Below are 22305 nucleotides of genomic sequence, written 5' to 3'. Positions count from 1 at the left end.
CATCATAACTACAGTTTAATAAACACATTAATCAAAAATGTCATAAAATACCCAAATTTACAAAATACAGAGTCACATCCAGAAGTCGACATTTCTTTCCAATACATACACTGAACTCCTCCCAGAATATGATTCATGGTTTTCACCGAGTCCTTGTGAAACAGTCTATCCTGAACAGGGATAGATGTCCTGATGGGGCTGCCCAGGGAGGTCACCATTCTGCGTGCAGGGTTTAAGGAGAAACGTGGTCTGCTGTCACAACCGGGAGAACACACACACATGCAGAGCTCAAGCTGAGCTCAAGCTGAGCTGCTCAGAAGACCCCAAGTACGGCCCTAGCACAGAGCCTCCCAGGGCTGCACCCGGCTCTCGGGCTCCTCACTGAGAGACGGGGGTGGACTGCAGCCCCCGCCTTTAGGCTTTGCCAGGTGGCATCACCATCAACTCTAAGTTGACAAAAACACCACGGAAGTCATCATTAGTTACAGTGCAGGGAGCAGCAAAGCTGGGGAACACATTCACACATTTCCCCCTTCCCATCAATAATATGTTTATGGAGCCCCCGAGGAGCAGATCACTGACTCGGGGGTGGAAGGGTGCGTGTTTACTCAGCACTGGGAGCAGGTCCCAGGCCGGGCTGAGATCCCCACCCCACCTCCAGCCACCTCAGCCCCAGGGTGTCCCCCTGCTCTCAAGACCAGAATGGTGCTTCCAGCTGAAGGAGGGACGCAGGCTGGGAAGGGACACAGCACTGGGGGCTGACAGAAGGTGGGGGTGGAGGGCCTCTCATGGGCCCAAGGGACACAGCGCCAGGACCAGCTGCCACAGGCCTGGCTCCCGCCACAGCGAGAGGTCACAGGGGCACCTCATGGAGCGGAGGGGCAGGAAGGAGTCAGGAAAAAGGCTTAGAGAGGGGATGGCAGTGACACCACACAGTGGCAGGCCAGTCCCTAGCTTCACTCTCAAGTGACCAGAGTCACAGGGCCAGTGGAGGCCAAGGACACTCACCACCCCGACCCCAGTGCCACCAGCCAGCTGACACCCAGGTGGCCTGTGGCATCTGGTCATTGTCAGGACACCCCCGAACTGAGGGAGCCCTGAGGCTGGCTCGTCAGACGCACAGGAACAAAGACCTGTAAACACCCAAGCCCCAGCTCGTGACACCGATGGCGCCGCTCCCCCCGCCAGGCCCTCCTGGGCTACAGGAGAAGGAAGCGCTCAGGTACCAGCTTCCACACCGGTCAGACTTCTGATTCGAAGAGGCAGAACGGATTTGAACTCTGTGGGCCAACTTCCCAAATGACACTTGCGGACAGCCGGCCCCGGGACCGCCACACTCCACCGCCAGCGTCGCCCAGACCCACAGACTCCCCACCCAGAGTTCTCCTTGCTCCCCAGCGAAGCCTGTCCCAACTGGACCCTCCGGCTTCCCTCAAGCAGCTCTTCCTCGCATCATCCCAGAGCGCTTCCCGGGCACCAGGCCCTTGCAACGCCCCTCCCGGGCCGCCTCCCACTCCAACACCACTACTATATCCACTCAGCTGCCCGGTCCTTTCAACGCACCATGAATCCACACTCCACAGATAACTGTGGTGCCCCCAGCATGTGCACCAAGCACTACGCAGGGATAACACGGGAGAAGGGGACAGACAGGGTCCCCGCCTATGGAGCTCACGGTCACAGGGTGACACGCTGAGCCCAGAGCTGATGGCATGCTGAGTACCTGGGGGAGGCATCTGGGGGTGTGGGGGCCATCCTGGTCTGGGCCCAGCCTCAGGGCTCTCATGCTGGAGGCGCCTAGTTCCTCCCCCCACAGGCTTGGGCCCCTTCACTCCTGTCTGGCTCAGACAACCGGCTCCTCGGTGGCCTTCCTTGAGGTGCACGCTCCCTGCAGTCCATCCTACAGCACTGCCAAAGCATCCACAAAGGGAACCCTGTGTCATCTCCATCCCACTCAAAAGTCTGCAATGATGCTGACCACCTACTCAACCAAGACAGACCCCAGGGGCAGTGGTACCTCCCCAGGGTCTGCTCAGGCCCCCAAGCTCACCTCTCTCACCCCCCTCATAAACACTGAGCCCCAGCCCGGCCGGCCTCCTTCCTGAGCCTTAGTCCAGCCACACCCCCACATCCAAGTCTGGTGGGTGCTCTTCCTCTGGTTGGATGGCCCTCAGTCTCCGTCTCTCCTTCCTGACCCACAATCACCCCTGCTCCGCGAAGGCATCCACAACTCCCGCAGATGACGAGCACCTCATAACGCTACAGTCTACAACGCACGATGAATATACAGCAGCTAGGAATATCTACACACCAAAGGACAAAGCAAAAATCTAGAGACGCAAGGAGGAACAGACAAAAACATAATAATAGTAAAGACCAACTAATCACTTTCTTTTTAAGGCAGGTCAGGTGGACAATAAACAAGGGTATGGAAGGCCAGACCGGCTAATCCATTAGGTAGAACATATGTACGTATGACACTGTTCCCCGGTAACACCAAATATATCTTTCGAGTGTATCTGGAACATTAATAAAAATTAACTATATACTAGGCCACAAAGAAAACCTAAATATACTCCACAAGGTAGAAATAACACAAACAATATTCTCTGACCACAATGCAACAAACTAGAAACTAGAAACAATTTTTTTAAAATAAATTTACAACTTACCTTTAAATAATTCTACGTCAAATGGAAAACAAAATCCAAACAGATTTTCTAGAAAAGAATAAAAGTACTACTTATCTGAATCACCAAAGCATAAAGCAGTAATCAAAGGAAAATTCATAGCCTTGAATATTTTGTATCCACAAAAACAAAAGAATTAAATGAATTAAGCAACTCAAATCAGGAAAAAAACACTGGACAATATAAAAAAGAAAGTAATGATAAAGACAAGATTTAATTGGTCAGAAAGCAGGATAACAGCAAAACCTGCATGAGGGTCACTTCCGTGTCTTTGGAAAGTCAGGGAGATAGAAATGAGCACCTAAAAGGATGTCCCGGTCCCTGGCAGGACAGCTCTACCCGCGTTAACCCATGGATTCAGCAGACCCCCATAAAGGGCTAACAAGTTCATGTAGAAAACCAGCCCAGCCAGAATGTGCAGGGGGCCCTGCAGGTTAGAGCACCCGGCGGGGGGGCCTATACGTCAGAGAGAAGCCGCACGTCTGACTCAACAGCATGCCCACCGTGTGTGGACAGGTGCTCTTATGCACAGTCTGGCAAACCACAGCCCACGGGCCGATCCAACTGGGAGCTAAGACTAGCTTTCACATTTTTAAAGGATTGTTAAAAAAGAAGAAGATTCCAGAGAGAACATATGTAACCCAGAAAGTCTAAAATATTTACTATCTGGCCCTTAACAGAAATCAGTTTGCCAACCTGTGGTCTAATGGAACAAAATATAAAATCCAGACATAAACCCAAGTAATAAAAAATATGGGTATATGAGAAGGGCAGCTCTCAAGTCACTGAAGAAAAAGACAGACTTTCTAATAAACGGCACTAGGTCAAAGGGAGAGACATTTGAAAAAAGATAAAACTGGATCCCTATCTCCCATCGTACAAGAGGATAAACTACAAACAGACCAGAAGTCTCATGTGAAAAACGAAACCTACAAGCCCCTGGAGAAGCCGTGTGTGGATCTCTTTATGAGCTGGGGAGGTGAACACCTTCACACAGACTCCCAGGACTCGGGAATTTAGAAGCAATAAAAATAAAGACCACCATATTAGAGGACAAAACAACAAAATTTTACGGGGCGCCTGGCTGGCTCAGTCAGTGGACTCTTGGTCTCAGGGTTGTGGGTTCAAGACCCACACTGGATGGAGAAATTACTTAAAAATAAAACCTTAAAAAATAAAAAAATAAAATAAAATAAGACTTTACACAGCAAAACCCACCAAAAGCAAAATAAAAATGACAAAGCAGGAGAACATACCTGCAATTTATATCATGGGCAACAGCTAATCTCCTTAATAAACAGAGTTCCTAAAACAAGAGGACAGAAAAAGCAAAAATTTGGATGGAAAAATGGAAAGATATGAATAGAAGTTTGCAGACAGAGACAAATATAAAAGACGCTCAACTTCACTCATTATAAAAGAAACGCAAACTAAAACTTCACTAAGATCCATGTCACATCGATCAGCTGTACAAATCCCAAAGTTGAACAGCCTGTTTTGCGGGCAAGGCCCTGAGGAAACAGGCCGTCCCGTGCGCTGCGGCGGGAGCAGACTGGCCACGGGCTGCCACGGGGGGCGGCTGACGGCCGTAATCCGATAGCTCGCAACGCCCCGAGTACACGGGCAAGCGCAGAGAACATGTGAAGCCGAGGCTGGAGCTGCGGCCTTGTCTGACCCCGCGAAGCCCGGAAGCGGCCGAACGGCCATCAGCGGGCACTCACACCCAGCGCCCTACGATGTAGCTGCACACACAACACAGGGGTCTCCGCAGGGAGCCAAGCTCAGGACACAATGGAACGGATCAAAGCAACGTGGAAAAAGTGTGTATTTGGCATGCTACCTGTTGAATAAGGAAACAAGGAGAAATAACCTATTTCCTTACTTTCTGAAACAAACAGAAACATGACAAGGAGAGGCCAGAGACTGAAAGCCCGGTTACCTCTAGGAGGCCGCACGGGGGGCGCATGGTCTAGAGGGCATGAGGGTTTTAGATTTTGAGCCATGTAAATATTCTAACAAATTAAATCAGAAGGGAAGGAAAACCTAAAACTGAGAACAAATGGAAACAAGTGAATCTGACTGAATATCAAACTGGTAACAGGTCCACAGAGGAAAGAATGATCTCCAGGGATTCCGGCACGCTGAACCAACTCTTTGTCCCCAGCGGGATGTGGCTCAGGACGGGAGAACGCCAGAAATCTGAACCCTCCTCACTCAGCACGAGTACCCTTAGTACTAACATTAGCCATGTAATTCTAAAAGTACATTATAGAAACTGTAAGGAAAAGTAGGTAAACGAATTGTCAGGAAGCACGATTTCCAGTATAAGGAGAAAAAGATACAAATCAATTACTTTAAGAAAAAACTCTAAATCTGAATTAGAAATAGCAATGTGAACTCGTGTTTGAATCTATATTCTCCAGCTCTGCCCAGTGAAAAGCCTGGACACCATGCCACCCAGAATCAAAAGCGCCCCAGCCCTCGGTCTCTGGAAACACGCCCCACGCAGGGGAAGCGGCTGGTCCGGGTCTGAGGCACAGAAAGTCCGAGGTAAGAAGGGACACTGGGCTGTGCAGAGAGCGGGGCCACGCCCAGGCTCCCAGGTTAACCTGAAGGGCTACCACTGGCCAAAGGGGGGGAAAGTAGAACAAGAATATCAGAGTGATATTCAAAAGACAGAACAAAAGACAAAACAGAAACCAGACAGACAAAATCTCAATTGTCACTACTGGAGTAACCGTTACAACTTCTTACTCTGAAACCTGGAAACTAAAGGGAAGGTATCGAACATCTGCTCTGTTTTGGAGGGTGTAAATATAGTTCAGTCTTGGTTGATAAGGGAAAGCTCTTTTTTTTAATAGAAGAATGTCTGTTAATAAAGGGAAACCAAATGACAAAATCAGAAAAATTACCATTTACAAAATTCCAGTTAAAGACCCGACCCAGGCAAAGCTCCGCCAAGGATGCTAGAAGTGTGGGTGAAAGGCTGTTGGGGTGGATATTCGCACGGAGCCAACGACCGGCCTGAGAACTCTGTGCCAAGTGCCACGGGGAAGCGCCTCCCTTCCTCCGGAGGAACGTGGGGCAGATCAAACCAGCACCGTAAGGACGAGAGACCTGACCTCCGCACTGCTGATGGACACCCCATGAAGCCCGTGAAGCGTTGGCGCCAAATCCAGACCCGGAGGGAGCGTTAGCCCTAACCGCCCGTGTGTGAGACCTTCCGGAGGGGCCACGGCCAACGGTCAGATGCACACAGAACAACACTCTGGGTGACAGCTCACCTTCAGACAGCCTCTGTCCCTGGAAAGAGAATGCAGGGGACTATTCCAGATGAAAGGACATTGGGGCGGTAACTCCCAGTACAACCCAGGACCCAGACTGGATGTCGGAGCGAGAAAGTAGCTATAACAAACGCACGCGGGAAGACTGGGAATGGGACTGTGAGATCCCTGTCCTCTTCAGTATGACGGGGGCTGCTTTTCAGCAAAGCCTGTTCTGTGTTTAGAGGAAAGTGTTACCCCGCCTGCTACTGACTTTCAAATGATGGAGGGAAAAGGATAAAGAGTCAACGCAAGCATTTCAAACTGCACAGACACAATCTCCGGGTGGGGACATGGGACCGGAGAAAAATGCACAGGACACAGGAGATCCACCACGGAAGAGGCAGGCAAAGCAGCACCAGATGGGCCCAGAGCGGGGCCAGCGAACCCCGGGACAAGAGTTCTCCAGACCGGGGGGGGGGGGGGGGGGGGGGCGCCTCTCGGCTGACCCAGAGCTCAAGGACTCCAGCTCCCGTGCTAAGGAGGGTCCCACTGGCCAAAACATTAGGAGGAATGTGTTAGAAAAACCTAACTCCAGGCCAGAAGCACAGGAAATGAAAGGAAGGAAGGCGCCGTGTGTGGGGCAGAGGATGGGACCACCACCCTCAGCTGAGCCCTCCTGAAAGGAGCAGGGACAGTGGTCAGCGGGGAAGCTCCAGAGCTATACCCCCATCCCGAGCAAAGGAGGGAACAAGAAGCAATTCTACTCACAACTGGAACACCAAGAAACTAAGGGGCCTCGGGCAGAGGCAGCCACCAGGCCCAGGGCCGTGGGTTCCAGAAGCTTCTGTTCAGGAGGCTGCCATGTCTCCTGTTGGACCAAACGTACTCTAGTGGACGTGCACGGGGGGAAGGGGGGGAACGACACTTCTTGGCAAACTGACTAAAGATGAACATACACGACCCTAGAGCAATTTCACTCCTGGGCACACACCCAACGCCAACACCAGCAGAGCTGCACCAGGGGAACGCTCACCACAGTTTTACTCCAAAGCAACAAAAGCTGGGAACAATCCAAATGTCTACGGACGACCGAATGCATAAATGTGTGCAATACTCAGGCAGGGATTTCTATACAGCCAGGATAAAAGACAGGCTACACAGCAAACTGGATGGACCCCACAGACGACGTCGAGCAGAAGGGAGAATCGGAAGGGCACACACAAGATGATCCTGTTTCGGTTCAAAACTGCGGGTGCACTGGTCGACGGTGACAGAATTCCAAAGAGTGGTCACCAGGGGGAGGCCACTGATGATGGGGGTGAGGGGGAGGGGAGACCGGGGTTCGGTCTGCACCCCATAGTCATGCAGATGTGTTCACTTTGTAAACATTACAGCTCTTATAAAAATTAACTCAAAATGGATCACAGACCTAAACTTGAAACACTAAACTTTGACGCTCTTGGAAGATAAAGTAGAGGACAAAAATCCAGGTGACCTCGGGTGTGGTGATGAGTTTTTTCCTCTAACACCAAAGACACGAATGACCCATGACAGAAATAACTGATAAACTGGACTCCATTAAAATTAAAAACCTCTGCCTTCCGAAAGACACTGGTAAGACCACGAAAAAGACGAGCTACAGGCTGGGAGAAAACATTCGCAAAGCAGACATCTGATAATGGTCTGGGAGGCAAAACAGAGAGAACTCTCAAAACACAACAATAAGAAAACCCAATCTACAAACAGACAAAAGATATGAACAGACACCTCCCCAAACAAGATGCACCCAGGGCAAGTAAGCATATGAGAGGAGGCTGCCCCTCACACGTCATCGGGGAAGTGCAACTGATACAACAACAGTGAGATCCCACTACGTACATATGAGAACAGCCAAAACCCCAAACACCGCCAACACCAAACACTGGGAGCATGTGACGCCACAGGGACGCTCAGTGACTGCTGGTGGGGACGCAACGTGGCGCAGCCACTCAAGAAGACGGCTGGGCGGTTTCCTACAAAACCAAACATGCTCCTACCGCATGCTTCTAGGTATTACCCAAATGAGTCGAAAATTTAGGTCTACACAAAATCCTGAACAAAATGTCTACAACTGCTTTATTCGTAATTGCCAAACCCTGGAAGCAACTGAGATGCCCTTCAGTAAGGAGGTGAATGGATGTCCATCTAGACAGTGGAGTATTAGTACTAAAGAGAAATGAGCTACCAAGCCACAAAGACACGGAGGAATCTTAAATGCATACTACTAAGTGAAAGAAGCCAGTCTGGACAAGCTACACACTGTATGATTCCAAGTGTAGAATACCCTGAAAAAGGTAAAACCATGGCGACAGGAGAAAGGTCAGTGGTGGGGTGGGGGAGGGGAGAGGGAGGGAGGAAGAGATGGAGCACAGAGCATATCTGGGTGGTGAAATTATTCTCTACGCTACTGTATGGGGATACAGACGCTCTGCATTTGTCAAAATCCACAGAATGTACAAAACAAGAGCGAGCCTTGTTGTGAACTCGGACCTTTAGTTAAACCAAAGCATCAACACTGGTCCATCAACTGTAACAAACGTCCACGTGAAGCTAGATAGAGCTAACAGGGGAGCTTCTGGGGGCAAGGGGTGTATGGGAACTCTGTACTACCAGCTCAATTTCTCCATAAACCTAATACTGCTCTAAAGAGCAAAATCTATTAATTTTTAAAAACTTGCGGAACTGAACACTGTGTGGCATGCATGTTATATTTCAACAACAAAAGAAAATACATCTTAAGTGAGGCTCTAGTGAGGCTAGGTGCTGAGCCATGGGGACCCCCGAGCAGGAGCTGCTGGAGGAAGCCCAGCCCTGCCCAGGCAGGGGGCACCTTTGGCTGAATCTCAGGGGGGTAAGACACTGAAAAGAACTTGTTTTGGACTTTAACTTAGGAATTTAGGACTTTGAATTTTAATTCATAATGACAAAATTTGATTTTGGAGTTTAATTTCTTTGGACCTCAACTTGCAAGGAGATTTAATTTTTGGACTAATTTCTCTCTGGGAAATTCATAATGGAAAGGGGTTTATATTCAAATCAGGAGCATCTCTCTGTGGCTGGCCTTTTGAATTAAATTGCCTGAACACTATCTATTTAACCTCACCGCAGAACCTCTGGTGAGCTGCCCCGGATAGAGCGGCTAGATGGGGCTAGGAACAGGAAATGGAAGAGGAGATACTTTCTCGGCAACAGGTGCACGGGAGTCTTGAAGTCAATGCACTATTCTGATCCATTTCAGAACCTTCTGGGGGCATGAGCTAAACTGTCCACCAATGGTCCCAGGAGCATCGGCAAAGGGAAGGCAGTTGGTTTGGGACAAGTGGTCCCAGGATGGTTGGGAAACCCAGGGAGTGGAGAGAACAAAACCTAGGACTGTCACAGGAGAGCTTCCTGGCCTGGCCATGCACTTCCGTGCCGGGGGCCTCCCGCACTCACCCTCTGCCCCACGCATGCTCCTCCCCAGGCCAAGAGCAGCTCATCAGCTGGAAGGTTTGGGAGATGGAACAGGGCCTGAGCTGTGCCCGCATCCCCTCTCTCTTCTTTCCAGATTTGTCTGAAGGAAGCGAGGATGCCGGGGTCCTCAGGCAACAGGGGACCAGGGCTCTACCCCAGGGTCTACGGCCAGGTGGTCCCACCTCTGCCAGCAGCAAAGCCCATCCAATGGGGTAAGCGCCAGCAAGCATGCCCAGCTCTCGCAGGCTGACAGTGCCTGCAATAGTTCTGACCCTCTGTACCTTGGGCAAGGGAGACCCCATGTACCTGTGACCCCTCGTGCCCGGCTAACTGGCCAACCCTGTCTGTTGTTTGTTTTCTAAGCATTTATGCTTATTTTAAAATTTCTTTCCTTCGGGCGCCTGGTGGCTCAGGAGGTTGAGAGTCTGCCTTCAGCTCAGGTCATGATCTCTGGATCCTGGGATGGAGCCTCGCATGTGGTGGGGAGGGGGGTGTCTCTGCTCAGCAGGGAGTCAGCTTCTCCCTCTGCCCCTCCCACTCCCCGCTTATGCTCTTTCTCTCTCTCAAATGAATAAATAAAAATCTTTAAAAACCTTTAAAAAAAATAAAATTTCTTTCCTTCTACTTTTATTGCATTTGTTCTGGGTTTTTTCCCCAAACTTCTTGAACAATTAGATCAGTATTTTAAAAAATACTTTCTTCTTTCCCAATACAAGCACTAAAGCTGTAAATTTCCCTATAAATACCATTTTATCTGTATCTCATTTGTTTTACAATATTTGCAATATGATTTCATGATTCAGTTTTAAATAACCATTTCTATTTTGGTTTCTTCATTGACCTAAGGAATCATTAAAAGTATGTTTAAAAATTAAAAAAAAAAAAAAAACGGCAGTTCAGAGCCTTTTTGGGAGAGGGAGTGGTCGATTTCTGATCTGTGGTGTTGCCGTCAGAGAATGTCAGGCCGTTAGATGGGATACTGGGTCTCTGGGAACACGGTGATGCCTGCGCGATGGCCTAAAACACGCGCACATGTACACGAACGATCAGTTCTCGTAAGTCTCTCAAGTATGTTTGGAAAGAATGCACATCCTCTAAATTGGTTCTATAGGTTTTATAAGACCATCCTTTTAAATCATATTCTATAATAACCTTGATTATTTTCTGCCTGATGTGTCAATTCACTGAGAGGGATGTCAAACCTTCCGCGACTATAGGTGTGTCAATTTCCCCTCCTAAAGTCTGTCAGTGTTTCTTTTGTATTTTGAGGCTGTTTGTTGGAAGTTCACAGGTTCAGAATTATTTATTTTCCTAGTGATTATTCTCTCGATTATATTTAATAGGCTTCTTTATCCCCAGGACCGCATTTGCCTTTTGTCTCTTTTGTCTGATGCTAATGTTGCTAAACTACTTTCACTCCATTAGCATTTGGATATGGCAGTTCCCACCTGTTCTTTCCACTGAAGAGGCAGCAAGGGTTCACAGCTCTGCCCCTTACAAACCCAACGAATGGCCATAGAGAGGTAACTGATCATCGATAAAAACAACAACATATTTGATATGTTTCAATCCACTGCGGTGTAAATCCACTGGTTTATAATAATGCCAGAAACAAAAGCCGTTGGCCCCACTCTCAAAGGATGCTAAGGAACTGGCTCGTTATTTCGAAAATCCACAAATAAAAGGGAAGAAGTGAACATTATTCTGACTTTCCTACATGGACTGCATCTCAAGGTAACCCAATAGTTGGCGAGGGGCAGTTTCTCTCTATGGAAGCATTCCAGGTCCGGAAGGAGAACGTCACCACTGTTCAAACTTGAGCAAAATAATCAGCCTGTGGGCAACAGCCCTGACGGCACTGAGGTGGTACAGAAAGGAGGGACCGGTCACTGTGCCGCTGCGGGAGGTGGTGAGGACAGCCCCGGCCCCAGAGTTCCTGCCCAAAACACAAAAAAGCCTCTGACCATGCAGAGAGATCTCACTCCCAATGACCAGGAGAAACGGGACAGGGAGGGACACTTTAAAGGTCACCCTGGGAAGCAAAACCCAAATGCAGACTGTGGGGAGCTCTGCAGGATGAGCAGCAGCAGTGCGGCTACTTCAACCAGCAACACGAAAACCGAGCCTGGGGGCGGCAGAGTCACACTCAAGAGTCACATGCCGCAGCTACACACTGCCTGAGAACTTGAGCTCAACAAACTATTACAAACTGTACCCCCCAAAAAAACAAACAAACCCTTCTTCCGTCCTCAAAAAAAATTTTTGTTTTTGAAGTTATTGGGAAAATTTTAACATTAGCTAAATATTTAATGACATTTAAGGGATTATTATTAATTTCAAGTGGGATAATACTGAGTTTATGTTTTTCAAACAGGACTCCTTAGTCTTCAGATCTACATAAGGAAATATTCACAGGTGAAATTATACCATGTCTGGGATTTGCTTCCAAGTGATCTGGGGTCTGGGTGGGGACGCACTTGACAGCTGCTGGAGGGAGCTCACTGGCAGGAGCACTGGCTCATCATACTGTTCTTTCAAATTCTGCATGTGCTTGAACATTTTCACCGTACAGTATTCTGTAAATAATAAAACTTACAAACAAGGCTCAGTGCTGGATTCCTCGCGTCTGCCCGATGCACGAGCACTTACCAGCTTCAGAGGAGTCATCCTTGTCAGTGAGAACGAGGAGGTACAACAGGGAACCAGAGCGTGTCCTGCCCGTCTCGTCCAGCCCAACCAGCTGCAGGCGTGGAGTGGTCACTGGCGGGAAGCGGTAGAACTGGAAGGTGAAATACACGGTCTTTGGCCACGGCGCTCCCTGGCAGTCCTGGGACACTCTGAATCCAATAAGAGCCCCCAATTAATCAAGTAACCATAGCAGAGAACCTGGGCATTCGAGAGTCCGGCACCACAGGCCAGACGCTGCCTGGTCCGCCCACGTGAGCAGCTCTACTGGGACCTCGGGGAGCCCGCCAGACAGCAACCCACTTGAGCCCCAGCTGGAGAACACTGCTCTCAAAGCTGCACGAACACCAAGAATCGGCCAACATAACACGGTCCACATTCAGTTACAAAAGATCGGGCAAAGCTGGTTTTACTGCATTTAGAGACAGCTGTGTGAGGGTCCCAGCCAATTGAAAACAAAAACAGATAGCATTCCTTCATCCAGTAAGGCCTCAGCAAGAGTTCTGCCAGCTCAGAGCCACACAGGAGTGAAAGTTCCTTCAACACAAGGAAAGCACAAGACAGGTAAAAAGTAACGGAGACAGAACATTTAGGGACGCACCTGCTGAAGGCGAGGAACTGCAGCACTATTTCGTTGCTTTGTAGACAATCTGATTCTTCCTTTTGAGGGTTGAATTTAACGGGATCTGTAGGATTTACAGCCTCAGCTGGTTGCTTATTGGCATCCAGAATCTCGGGAAAGCCGGAAGCCTGCAGGAGCACCATTGAGGCTCGCGAGAGCTTACTTCCAGAGCTGAAACACAAAGACCACGGAGGCCAGCCTCCAGGAAAGGGCCAGCAGAGAGGCAGGACCTGTGGGCCACCCCCCCGGGGGAAGCCTGTTGTTGAGCGTCAGTGTTCACGGCACAGCACGTGCCGGGCCCTCAGGGCCACCCCTCACCTCCTGGCCTGGGCTCCCACGACAATCGGGGCGTGCACCGGCGTGAAAGGCAGCTCCCGCAGCTGATCCGCAACGGAGGCTCCCAGGACCAAGGACGCCTGGCTCAGCTGGGCCTCCAGGTGAGAGATCCTGCCCTCCAAGGGGAGCCCCTGCTGAGCAAAATGCGGCCCCAGGTGAGGCCAACAAGGATCCCAGCCTGTAACCACCAAGGAGGCTGGGATGGGGGGTTGTCCATGGATGAATCGCCTCTGTCAGACTGCTGGCTTCAGCAAAGGAAAATATGGGACGCCCAGGTGCCTTTTACACTTGAGATGAACAGTGAATAATTTGGGTATAATGTAAGTATGTCCCATGAAATATCTGGGACTTACACTAAAAAGTCACTGCTTTTCTGAAAATCGAATTTATCTGGGCATCTCATATTTTAAGTGAGTCAAAAAGCAATGAGAATTGCGTGAGAATTCAATTTTATGAACAGGTACCATGGGAGAGATCTGCTGTCTGAGAAGGTCAATTAACATAAAAACCGCATTGATAGACCAGAAAAATGAACCCTCCTTCAACACCGCAAGACAGACTGGTACCCAGCCCCTGGCTGGCCTCTGATCCCTGCGTCACCTGAATATTCTCGTCTGTCCAGAGCAGAAGACGTGTCTAAATGAAGAGCCTGTCTGGGAATCAGAATGCTCTCATGCCGACTTCCCTAGCTTTCTGTTTCAGCTCAAAAGGGAATACCACAGAACCCGAGATAACTCCAACATGTCTCAGCTGCCAATTATAAGAGATGCAGGCTCTTCATAAATGAGCCCCAGACATATTCTGGTACTGTTTCCAAATAAATAATTTAATGGCACTATTTTTCCTCAGTAGATTTCCAGTACAAGACTGAAAATACATACGGTTTGCAGGTGAGCCAGCCAGCTTTTGAAACCAAACTTTATGTGAATTCCCCAAGGTCAGTGGAAACATAGGCCTATTTTGCCCTCTGGATGCATCAGAATCCAGGATGGTGGGCTTCACTGCTTCTCCTTCAGCAGCTGACGGCAAGGAGAGTGTCCTAGAGTGCCGGAGGCTCGGATCGGCCTCATTTCTATCTCTGGCAAAACTTTCCTTCCCCTTTCATGTACAGAGATCTGAGGGTAGTCTAACTTCGTCTTGTCAGGTGGAGCAAAAGCCTAATTAAGCCCCACGGCAGGAAGAGCTCCCACACCAAACGCTCCTTGGCCAACAGGACAGAGTGGTGGCAAGTACCCGAAGCGTGGAAGAAAGCCAGGCTCCCCCACCCCGTCCCTACACCCATGTCACAGAGAACCCATGAAGGTCTCGCCACCTCACCAAGGACCAGCACAGCTCACAGAGTCAGACTTCGGTGGAAGCCCTTCCCTGGAAGGAGGAAGGGTGGGCCTACTTACCTCCTGGGCCAGGGGGCGCGCAGAGCTGTCGGGTTGCCGGGAAGACGGTGTCGCCGAGCGGCACCGAGTGGGGGACCGTGGGGGAGCCGCCAGCTGGGAGAGCGACAGCTAGAGGGCAGGAAGCGTGCATGAGAATGTGAAAGGCAGCCCAGCACGTCACGGAGCCCCCCACGCGCGCTGGCACAAAGCCAGGAGACGTGGCACGGTCCAGAAGGCAGTGGGGTCTGCGACCACCCTGCCCGGCAGCCACTCCAGAACCCGGAGCCGCTCCTAAGCTCCGTTACTGGAGTCCTGAGAGGCAAGACTGTGACCCCTCCCACGGGTAACATCGGCATGAAAATGGTATTAACAAGGAACAGCAGGTGGAGGAGAGGAAGGGCCAGGGAAGCCACGTTCTCCGCCACCCGTGGGCGGCGGGGTGGCTGGTCTTCGAACCTCCCCAGGTTTCACTTCCAGCCGGGGACTGAACACCTGCAAGACCCCTTCCAGGTCTGCAGACAGCAGCCAGGACCGAATCCCTGCTCCACCATTAATACTATTATCACCATTATCGCGTGACTGAGGGCAAGTCACCGAGTCCTTTCTTTACCTCAGTCTCCTCATCTGCAAAGTGGGGTGAAAACAGTACCTAAATCACAGGACTATCATGGGAGTTAAACGAGAAGTCCTGGAATGTGTAAGTAAGTAAGCCAGCCTTCCGTAAAGGCCGCAGATGTCTGGAAAGTGAATGCAGCTGTGAAGGGGCCCACGCTCCACGGAAGACCCGCCTCTCAAATCCCGGACTGTTTCTCACACACACTGACAGCTGGCCCAACGCGGTGCTGCTATAGAGGGACTCAGCACGTGAGGAGGTGTCGAAAGAGTGGCCGGGGGGAGGGCGTGTAGCAACGGGGGACCCTGCAGCATCGTCAGGGGGCAGAGAAGAGCTGTGGGGGGTCTGTTCGGATCCCCTCAGACCCCACACGCTGCCTCTGGGAGCGGGCAGCGCTGTTGTGTGGTCCCTGAACACTGAGGGTGACGTGCACACTACTGGGTGGAAAACCCTGGAACAGGCCAGCAGGGAAGCCTGGGGCTGTATCCACACACGTGTCTTCAGGCAAACACAACATTCGCTCCTGAGCCGGTTCCCAAGCTGCACGGTGCACAGGAAAGCCGCTCCCTTGGGACAGCCTTTGACTCTGAATTTACCCGACTTTTCTAGAAAGTCATTTTCCAGGGTGATCCTGGCAGACAAAGTCATCAGGAAGACACGCCAACTCTGACCCTGCACAAAATGACGCTGCCGGAACCGCGGGCGAGCACCACGACCAGCTCAGGTTTCCAGGGGCCAGTGGCCTCACTGGCCTCTCTTCCCACGCAGGAGACCCTCGCACCCGGAACCATCTGCTGTCTGACAGGCGGGCGGCGGCCAACACGCCCGGTCTCTGTTGGCCGTGGGCCGGCTCCGCCAGCCAGATGCTCAGCCTACAGGCCTGGCTGTGGCCTCGCGGCCCGGGGCACCAGTGGCTGCCAGTTAGGAAAGGAGCAGATGAAGACCACACCGTGGTGCCTCGGGAACAAACAAAGGCTGTTCGGCCCTGAAAGGTTCTCAGCTATTAGCCATACTGCCAGGGAAGAAGTATTGAATGTGCCTTTTGACGGCAGCCTGGAAGGTCACTAATCACGGCTGGCAGCCGCCGGCCACACAGCCAGGCAGGACGGGGACGGGACGGGGACGGGGAGGGGATGGAGACGGGACAGGGAGGGGACAGGATGGGGATGGGGAGGGGACGGGGAGGGGACGGGGACGGGACGGGGACGGGGAGGGGACGGAGATGGGACGGGGAGGGGACAGGATGGGGACGGGGAGGGGACGGGGAGGGGACGGGACGGGGACGGGACGGGGAGGGGACGGGGACGGGACGGGGACGGGACGGGGACGGGGAGGGGACGGGGACGGGACGGGGACGGGACAGGGACGGGGAGGGGACGGAGACGGGACGGGGAGGGGACAGGATGGGGACGGGGAGGGGACGGGGACGGGACGGGGACGGGACAGGGACGGGGAGGGGACGGAGACGGGACGGGGAGGGGACAGGATGGGGACGGGGAGGGGACGGGGAGGGGACGGGATGGGGACAGGACGGGGACGGGACGGGGACAGGACACGGCCAGCACACCCCCCGGTCCCCAGCCTCAGCAAAGCAAACAGGATACCACTGTTTTTAAGATGCAGAGAAGTGTCCTGCCCCTGGGGCCTTTAAATAACTGATTTTGGAATTCTGAAACAGGCCTCTCGGGCTGGACTTACCCCTGGTCCCACAGGCGAGTCCTGGAGGGCAGCGAGCCCCTGCTGCAGCGCTGGCGGGCCTGGGGGGAAGCAGAGGGAGGGGGGAGGGGCGCCCATGAGCCACGGGGGTGCCCAACTCAGTCAGGGCCTGGCCCGTCTGCCCCCTGGCTGGGACCGGTGCTGCACGGGTGCTGGGCAGTCCGATCACTCAGCAGCGTGTAGAAGACCTGGGGCGCGCACAAGAGCAAGGGCCACTCCCCCAGGTCACAGCCTGGGAGAATGGAACCTGAGGTTGTCTGCTGTCACTCCAGCTCCCCCCCCAACCTGCCTGGCCTCACGCTTTCTGATCGTGTGTGCTCACCCCAGGCCGTCGGGGCGTCCTGACATGGAAAAGCTGCCAAGAGAAGTTAGAGAGCAGGAAAGGCAAGTTACCGGACAACCTGCCTGTGTCCGCTCATCCATGTTCAAGGGGAAGAGAGTTTAAAGAAAAAGCGTAGTGGAGGCAAGAGTATAGGTAAATCCACCGAAGTTCACAGAGCGGGGGCAAGGGTAAGGGGCTGTCACTTTACCCTTTATGCGCATGAGTGAGCATGGATATCCGTGTATCGCTTGTGGAATTAAAAAGAACTTAAATTTTAATTTAATGATCATTACAAGGTGAACCAGTGACAGTGGTCAGCTCGGCCGCGCCAACGGAGACACCATACGCAGCTGCTGGCCCCGGAGTCTCTCCCCACACGTGCCCCTTGCTGGGGAGCCACAGGGCTCTGGTTTCCAGAAGAACACGGAAACGCAGAGAGGACCGACGGCTTTGGCACACGCTCTGGGCAACCCACGAGCCACAGAGCCCGGGAAGCGTGTCCCGCCTTGACCTCGGAGACAGTGCCGAGAACAGCAGGAAGGGACTACATGCGTGGATCCCCCACCACCAGGGCTGAGTGCCGTGCAGACAGGGTCCCCACCGACGGCTTGAGACCAAGGAGAAGCTCACAGCCCCTGCAGCAGGTCTGTGACCTGTCTGAAGATTAGTTTTCCCTGACACTCTGTTACTCCCCAGTCAGCCTCAACTCACTGAAAATCGCGGTCAACAGAAGCTCAATGGTCTAAGCCTCCCTTCTGTCGATTCAGCTTCTAGAAGCCCAAACTGCCGTCACCGACATCTGGGCTGTCCGCGTCCCGCTGGGTCACACAAAGACCTGTGTCCGGGTGCTTTCTCTGCCAGGAGGGCGCACCACGCAGGATCGCGCAAATCTGAGCCGTCTACACTGCCCAGACAGCGGCTCTGGTGAGGGGACCGGACAGGGGCCACAGAAAGATACAGAAACAAGTACACAGGTCAACAGAAGGCCAGGCTGGAGGGAACAGAAGCCCCCTAGAAACGCTGGGGGGCCCACAGCGCGACCGCCTTCCTGTCCGTCACCAGCCACGGGCCAGACCTGGGTAGCAGGTAGTGCCGAAGCCCTTTACCCCAAAATGCTAGCTGTCTTCCTGGGAGTGCTTTTCTCAAACACAGCTGTGCGTTCTGGGGGGAAACTGAGGAAAGGAGTCAGCAGGCAGGCCTGAGGGGTGCTCACAGAGGAAAACGCTGTCCGGCAACACAAAGCCGCCTGTGTCCAGCTGTGGGGTCAGACCTGCACCGGCAGAGGCGGCGGCCGCTTGGCTCAGGCCTCGGACTGGAAGGGAGGGGTCGGCGATGTTACAGGATGGGGCGAACAGCCGGCACCGAAAGGAGGGAAGAGGAAGGGGTCATCACCACTAAAGACGGAGTCGCCATGATTTAAAGAAAAACTGGGAAAATAAATGTCCCACTGGGCCTTGAAAATAAAGCATTAATCAATATTTAATGGTTCTTCAGACACTAAGAATTCATATGGCAAATGCATTTGCAAGGCCCTCATTTCTAATTACTTGGGGGTAAAAAGTTACTCTCCCTAAGATTCAGACCCCAGGAAAAGGGGGAAATGAGCACGGTCTGTGCAGAGCTAAAGGGGCAGGCAGCTCAGTGACGGGTGGCTGTGGTCTCAGTGCTGAGGGAGCGCAGAGCACAGGTGGCCGAGGGGCTCCTGCGCACGGGACACCTGGGGGGCCCAGCACACATGGGGGCTGCCGCTGGGGGGGCTGGACTTGCACAAGAGCGAGCCCGGGCCCGCCCACAGGGTCCACACCTGCAGCCGCACAAGCCCCACCACAGCGGCCACCTGCTGCTCGAGCAGGCTGGGCAGTCAGGGCCAGCGAGGGACATGCGTCCCGAGCACGCCCAGGGGTCCCGAGGTCCCACCACCACCTGTGCCAGCAGTCACCAGAGTGTTGCTAAGTTAGCACCCAGGATCCAACGTGCACTTCAGCACCCGGGAAGTTACGCTCTGGACCCATGCGAGTGACCGGGCTCTTTGGTGCAAGGGGTGCAAGTTGGCACCATACCCAGATGTTCCCTAAGCAGAGAGGACATGGGAGAAATGCATGTTCCAGCTGCTGACAAGGGAGTGTCACTACAAAGGTGCCATGGTTCTGTCCATCCTGTCGCTGGCGGTACTCTAAAACCAAGATGCGCAAGGTGCCCTATCTCAGCTAACCAGGCCCCAGAGGACTGGGGAACGCTGTGACCAAAGCCCGATGCGGGGGTCACCTTCAGGGCTGGCCACGGCAGTGGCCTGTCCCCCATCAAGACCTCTGCTCTGAGCCACCACTAACGGCCTCCAAGAGAGCGCACACATCCCTTTACATCTGCCCATTCACGTGGCTCCTGCCGGGCGGCTCAAACCCCCTCCTGCATGACTGCCTGGGTGACACGACCCCTGGGGGCAGGGAGCCTCCTGCTGGACATCCCTACAGCATTGACACAAGAAAGGTCACAACCATGCCAAGAACCTAAGTCAGGGCATTCCAGAAACACCGTGATGACATATTTCCCGAGACCCCTTCCACAGCTGATTTTCAAATCGCGGAAATTCCAAGTTTCAAAAAACCAAGACCGAGTGCCCTCTAGTGGCTCCGTGCACTCCCTCCCGGAGGGTGAGGAGTGGGCCTCAGCTCCCTCGTTAATTCTACAGAGGACGTAAAAAAGATAATTCATGACAGAGAGCCAAAGTCCCTCACTTAACGTGACAGCCGCATGTCATCAAGATTTCTAACAGAACCATGTAAGTGGGTAAAATATTGAAGGAGGGAAAATTTCCATCACCAGTTAAACACGAGTGAACCTGGGATGAAAGCAATCACATGGGTGTGACATGAACGCAGCGATAAAGCCAGATTAAGTAAAGCAAATGCAATCAGGTTCCATCCGTGCAGACCTGCTGGCCCCCGAAAGGCGGTGGGGAATGGAGGACGTGTGTACTATATCCTGAACCCTCCAGCGACCTGTCTGCCAAGCTCTGCAGGGGAAGACACACCCTTACCCGGTCATCAGAGAGACCGAGCTGGAGCCCAGAGCGAGCTGTCTCTGTGAGGAGGGACCCCTTCCCCCCGAACCTCCACAACATGCCTCGGAGCCCAAGAACGTCCAGCCTCCCGCTGGCGCCGCTCTGCCCAGCTGCCCGTGTGGAGCTGGAGGGGGCGGGCTTCCGGGGGACAGGCCGGACTCTCCGGTGCTTGTCCTGCTCACACAGCACAGAGGGGCAGGGACTGCTAACATCCGCTGGTTCGAACATCTCAAAATGCAGGAAAAGCTGGCCAAAGCCGGATACCACCACACGCAGAAGCAGCAGCGTGCCGGGGAACGGCCTGGGACTTGGAATCCCGAGGTCAGGCCCTCAATCCATGGGTGACACAACTGCCTTCCCCACCCTGACTCCACACTCTCTTCCGAGAGCAGCACCGTCCCAGCTCTTAACCACTCGGGTAAAGGCCGGGGACACAGCAGAGGGAAGGGGCTCCATCTCAGGACGTGTATGTGACCCCTGAACACAAACTACCCAAGGTTATGTAACCTCAGAGCTCCTAGGGTCGCTATAGGGAGAAACTCTTCCTGGAAGGAAGCCAACAATGAGAGAGCTCAATGGTGAGGGGACCGGGTATGGGAGGCAGAGAGACAAACAGACAGAACTCGAGTGCCAGGATGCAGCCAAGCCTTACATCAGCTCTGCAAGCATGTGCCGAGTGCTTTCCTGGGCCAGGACCCTGGGGGGCAAAAAGAAGAGGACACACAGCCCCCACTCGTGAGATGCTCCTAGGACAGTGCTCAGTGTTGAGCAAACAGAGATCTGCACCTCTTCGCCGTCCAGGGCACTTGCCAGCCCCTGCCACTGGGTGTGGGCACTTGGCTGGCTCCCACCCCTGAGCCGGGAGGAGTCCTGTGTGTCACTTCCAGGCCAGAGCCTCTGACCATGGGGCAACCTCCCCCGACGTGTCCCTTTCTTTGTGGCGCTGTGGCCAGTGGAACTCAGATGACACCTGCCATCTGTGACCACAACAGGCGGAGCTGCTACCAACCCTTGACGGATGGGGAGGGACAGCAGGAGACAAACCTTTGTGTTTTAAACCGGTGAGATCTGGGGATTATCTGTCACCATGGCAAACCGGACTGATTCAGTCCAAGGGCAGCGGGGGGAGGAGGAGACCCCGGAACCAACAACAGGATGAAATAAACAACGGATCTCCAAAGAGCTGTGGGCGGTGAAAGTGCGCGCTCACCAGGGAGACGCCTGCTCCGGGCTCTGAAGACAAGCAAGACAAGTTCAGTGTGGATACTTTAACGCGAGACTATTTTTTTTCATTTCTAAATTCGAGGTCAAAGGGAAATAGAAATTGAAACCAATAATTTAGGAAATAACACCACAGCTCAAAAAATCTGAAATAGAGTCAAAGAGGTACTTGGAAGGAAACCACAGGACCTTAGATGTTTTCATTAAACAGACAAATGGAAATATGCTAAACATTCAACTTCTTTAAAACTTTAAAAAAAAAAAAGAGGAGGGGATTAATAAAGGCAAACTCATATAAAATTAAATTATAATTAGATTAAAATTAAAGATACAATCAGAAACTTCAAAACAGCATGAGAACCAATAAAGGAAACCAAAAGCTGATTCCTTACAGAGGATGAAAGGGAAACACCTCTGATAAGTCTGACCCAGAGAAGGAGAGACTCGCCAAAAGATCAGGGATGACAAAGGGAACCTACACAGAGATAGAAATTAGGATTTTTATGTTAGATACAAGTTTATCTCAGGATCTTAGTAAACTAAATGAAATTAACCATTAGTCTACAAGACTATGTATCCCCAAAGTTAACATGAGCTGAGATGGAAAACCTAAATAGAGGCATAAACCATAACAGAAACTTAAAGGTTGTGGAAACGAGCCAAGGAAACCCCAACGAGATGGGGGATGGAGTGGGGGTCGGCAGGGTGCCCCCACCCCCACCTGGCCGTGCCTGGGGACCAGCAGGGACCTGCAGCCCATGAGAAGCCGCCACTCAGAGCTCTCTTTTACTCCAGTGAACTTCTGCTCAAAACCACCCCTCCCAGCCTCCTCCTTCCCTCTATGAGCGGGCCGTCGCTCTCCTCTGCTCTCGGGACTGGCCTAGCTTTCACCATGGTCTGCACATCCC

General features: G+C 52.5%; 1 protein-coding gene across 6 annotated transcripts in view; it reads right to left on the bottom strand.

Moving 5' to 3' along the window:
- The window catches only part of NPHP4 (nephrocystin 4), a 114511-nt gene that overhangs the window by 25002 nt on the left and 67204 nt on the right, over nt 1-22305 (bottom strand). For 4 of the 6 annotated variants that reach the window (XM_078073858.1, XM_078073856.1, XM_078073860.1 and 1 more), the window contains exons 12-16: nt 16776-16834; nt 14486-14593; nt 13074-13225; nt 12735-12926; nt 12098-12285 (exon numbers count right to left, since the gene is read on the bottom strand). The exons of 1 other annotated variant lie outside the window; for it this stretch is intronic. In XM_078073858.1, coding sequence (XP_077929984.1) covers nt 12098-12285; nt 12735-12926; nt 13074-13225; nt 14486-14593; nt 16776-16834 — 699 coding nt within the window. The remainder of the gene's footprint in view (nt 1-12097; nt 12286-12734; nt 12927-13073; nt 13226-14485; nt 14594-16775; nt 16835-22305) is intronic. One more of the 6 variants, XM_078073859.1, reaches the window with a different exon arrangement.

This window comes from Halichoerus grypus, chromosome 5 (assembly GCF_964656455.1).
Source record: "Halichoerus grypus chromosome 5, mHalGry1.hap1.1, whole genome shotgun sequence".
NCBI classification, from domain to species: Eukaryota; Metazoa; Chordata; class Mammalia; order Carnivora; family Phocidae; genus Halichoerus; species Halichoerus grypus.
The sequence above is the reverse complement of the archived record's forward strand: the minus strand, read 5'-3'. Positions and strand labels throughout refer to the sequence as shown.